This window comes from Cibotium barometz, chromosome 54 (genome assembly GCF_041138505.1).
Source record: "Cibotium barometz isolate CiBa-2024 chromosome 54, ASM4113850v1, whole genome shotgun sequence".
NCBI classification, from domain to species: Eukaryota; Viridiplantae; Streptophyta; class Polypodiopsida; order Cyatheales; family Cibotiaceae; genus Cibotium; species Cibotium barometz.
Window position 1 is genome coordinate 16,691,072 of NC_141099.1, and position 2,532 is coordinate 16,693,603.

Here is a 2,532-nt window from a genome sequence, read left to right on the forward strand (position 1 = left end):
AACTTTCAACCTAGTATTTCAATCTCAGCCGTGGAAAATACACGGAAGGACGGTTTTTTAAAAAGCATTATTGAAAAGATGGCGTGGGATGTTTGGGAATCCATGGAAATGGGCCCCATGTGTGCTCGCGAAAGTCTGAATGCATTATCGGAAGGCACTCTCTGCTAACTCTCCTACTTAAAGTGCCCATCTGTTCCATCCTTCCTACACAGAGCTAGTAATTAGCGCCATTTGGCGATCCTTTTAGCATACTCCAAGCTTGAGAGATTAAATGGCAAGACGCAGCGACTGTTCTTCACATGCCAAAAAGTAAGTTAGCAATGCCGTAATTGATGCTGTGTACCACCACAAGTACAACTTTTTTTTTTTGTTTGCTGCCTAATTGAGCACGCAAGATCTCGTTGTTTATGGTTACGGCGTAAATCCCATTGATGTCCACCAACATGTTCATTATCCCTTTGGGTTAATATTCTTCCCTTTGGACGAGAGGGCTCTTCCGCTAGAGTCTTCCATCACATCTAATCATGGTTTAACTCCTCATTCTGGCCTTATGCGGTTAACTTAGTTAGCAACTTAATACGTCAAGCGCTAATTAGCTACACGCGATTACACTAAAAGGTGCTGTGTGAAGTTGGTTTGGTGACCGTAGCTGCGTTCATCATGTAAATTCTGGGTTTATGTGCAGGCTCGAGGGGAAGGTGGCCATAATCACGGGTGGGGCAAGTGGCATAGGCGAGGCGGCAGTGCGCTTGTTTGTGGAACATGGGGCCAAGGTGGTCATAGCGGACATTCAAGATGACAAGGGCACCCAGCTGGCAAATGACGTGGCCCCCCATGATGCTGCCATCTACAAGCGGTGTGATGTCACACTCGAGTCTGATGTGGAGGCCCTCGTGGCATTCGCCATGGTAAAGTGGGGGAAGCTCGACATCATGTACAACAATGCTGGCATCCTAGGTAAAGCCGTGTCAGAGGACGTGAGAGGCATGGACATGATTAACTTTGACCATGTCATGTCGGTGAATTTACGTGGCATGGCACTTGGGGTGAAGCATGCGAGTAGGGCCATGGTGGATGCCGGAACAAAGGGTGTCATCATATGTACTGCTAGCGTTGCCAGTGTCATGGGTGGCGCAGCGCCTGTGGCATACACAGCGTCCAAGCACGCCGTGCTTGGGCTTGTGCGGGCGGCCTCTAGTGATCTAGGCAAATATGGCATACGTGTAAACTGTGTGTCACCATGGGTAGTGGTCACACCCCTTGCATTAAGCTACTTCCAAGAGGCCTCTGGCAACTCATCGTTATCATCGCTCGAGGCTCAAGCTTTTTGTGACTCGCATAATAACCTCACTGGCCACTCTTTGTCCTCATTGGACATTGCCCGCTCCGCTCTCTTTTTGGCATCTGACGATGCCGCTTTCGTGAGTGGCCTCAACCTTATTGTTGACGGTGGTTTTTCCTCTACTACCCATATCTTTGGCAAATGAATAAGACATGACTAAGGATAGTATAGATAAAAAAGATTTTCTTTCGTGAATCATGAAAGAACCTCTTCCACTTTCCTAGTTTTACCTTTACCTACTCCTACTTCCAACATTTGAAAAGAGAGAGAGAGAAAGAGAGACTCAGATCTTATCGGGGTAGCTCTTCTTGAAGCCCAAAGAAAAGTTGTTATAATATGAGTAGATGATTATCAATGAGCTCTTTCTTACTGCCTAATAGTTGTCCAATCCTTATTGAATTGGCATAATGTCATTTACTTTTTGAACATTTTAATGCATTATATCTGTCCACCACGAACATTTTATTTCTTTGACTTGTATTTTCTTTAAAGATAATATGTCTATCTACAACCAAGGTCGTGACTCAAAGAGCTTGTATACAATCTCGTATTCTTGCTAGAAAACAACGCTTCCACTCTTATCATCATTGTAGTTGGTTCTTGATTCACACAGGTTTATAAGGTTCTGTTTATTAGGAGTAGCCAAGTTTGAGCACTTGTATGACGCAGATGTTCGTGACACCTTTCTGGCATGGTGAGCCCTTTGTGGAGCATTACATCTCACACAGAAATAACATAGACTTATGATTGTTGTTCATACTCAAGACATGTGCAAAATCTCAAGCATGCAACCTAACACATTCTATAGATTTTCGGGTCCCAACAAACAACTCTGATGGGGTTGAAAAGCTTGTAAATGTATGAGAAATATCAGAGATGGACATGAGGAAAATTTGTGTTTTGGTAGATGGAACCCCTTACACCCTTCAAAATGGCCCCCAAAATGGACAATTGACAACTCATGAGCATCTACTCATTGAATGCTCATTAGCCTTAATGAGTTATGTAAAAAAGTGATTAAGAATTAATCTAAAATTAATCTTTTCACTAATTTTTCCCTCTTTTATACTAATCAAGGACTCTAATTAATCATTAATCTCTAATTAATTCACATAATTGAATACATCATTGGATAGAGTAAGAAAAAACTAATCTTTTTGCATCAATAATTGTGTAAATTAATCTAAATT

The 2,532-nt window shown here is 42.5% G+C and overlaps 1 protein-coding gene across 1 annotated transcript; it reads left to right on the top strand.

Annotated features, from left to right (window-relative positions):
- The first annotated feature begins 222 nt into the window (after nt 1-222).
- LOC147607897 (short-chain dehydrogenase reductase 3b-like) lies at nt 223-1,778 on the top strand. Its single transcript, XM_086789894.1, has 2 exons — nt 223-309; nt 686-1,778. Exons 1-2 carry the CDS (start codon nt 272-274, stop codon nt 1,485-1,487), a joined length of 840 nt encoding a protein of 279 aa, XP_086646020.1. The 5' UTR covers nt 223-271; the 3' UTR covers nt 1,488-1,778.
- Nucleotides 1,779-2,532: the final 754 nt, after the last annotated feature.

What these genes read in the sequence shown, in the direction of transcription:
- LOC147607897 (XM_086789894.1), top strand. Translation starts at nt 272, where the DNA reads ATGGCAAGACGCAGCGACTGTTCTTCACATGCCAAAAA. An exon ending in TGTTCTTCACATGCCAAAAA is followed by an intron (nt 310 to 685) that starts GTAAGTTAGCAA and finishes GTTTATGTGCAG; the next exon opens with GCTCGAGGGGAAGGTGGCCA.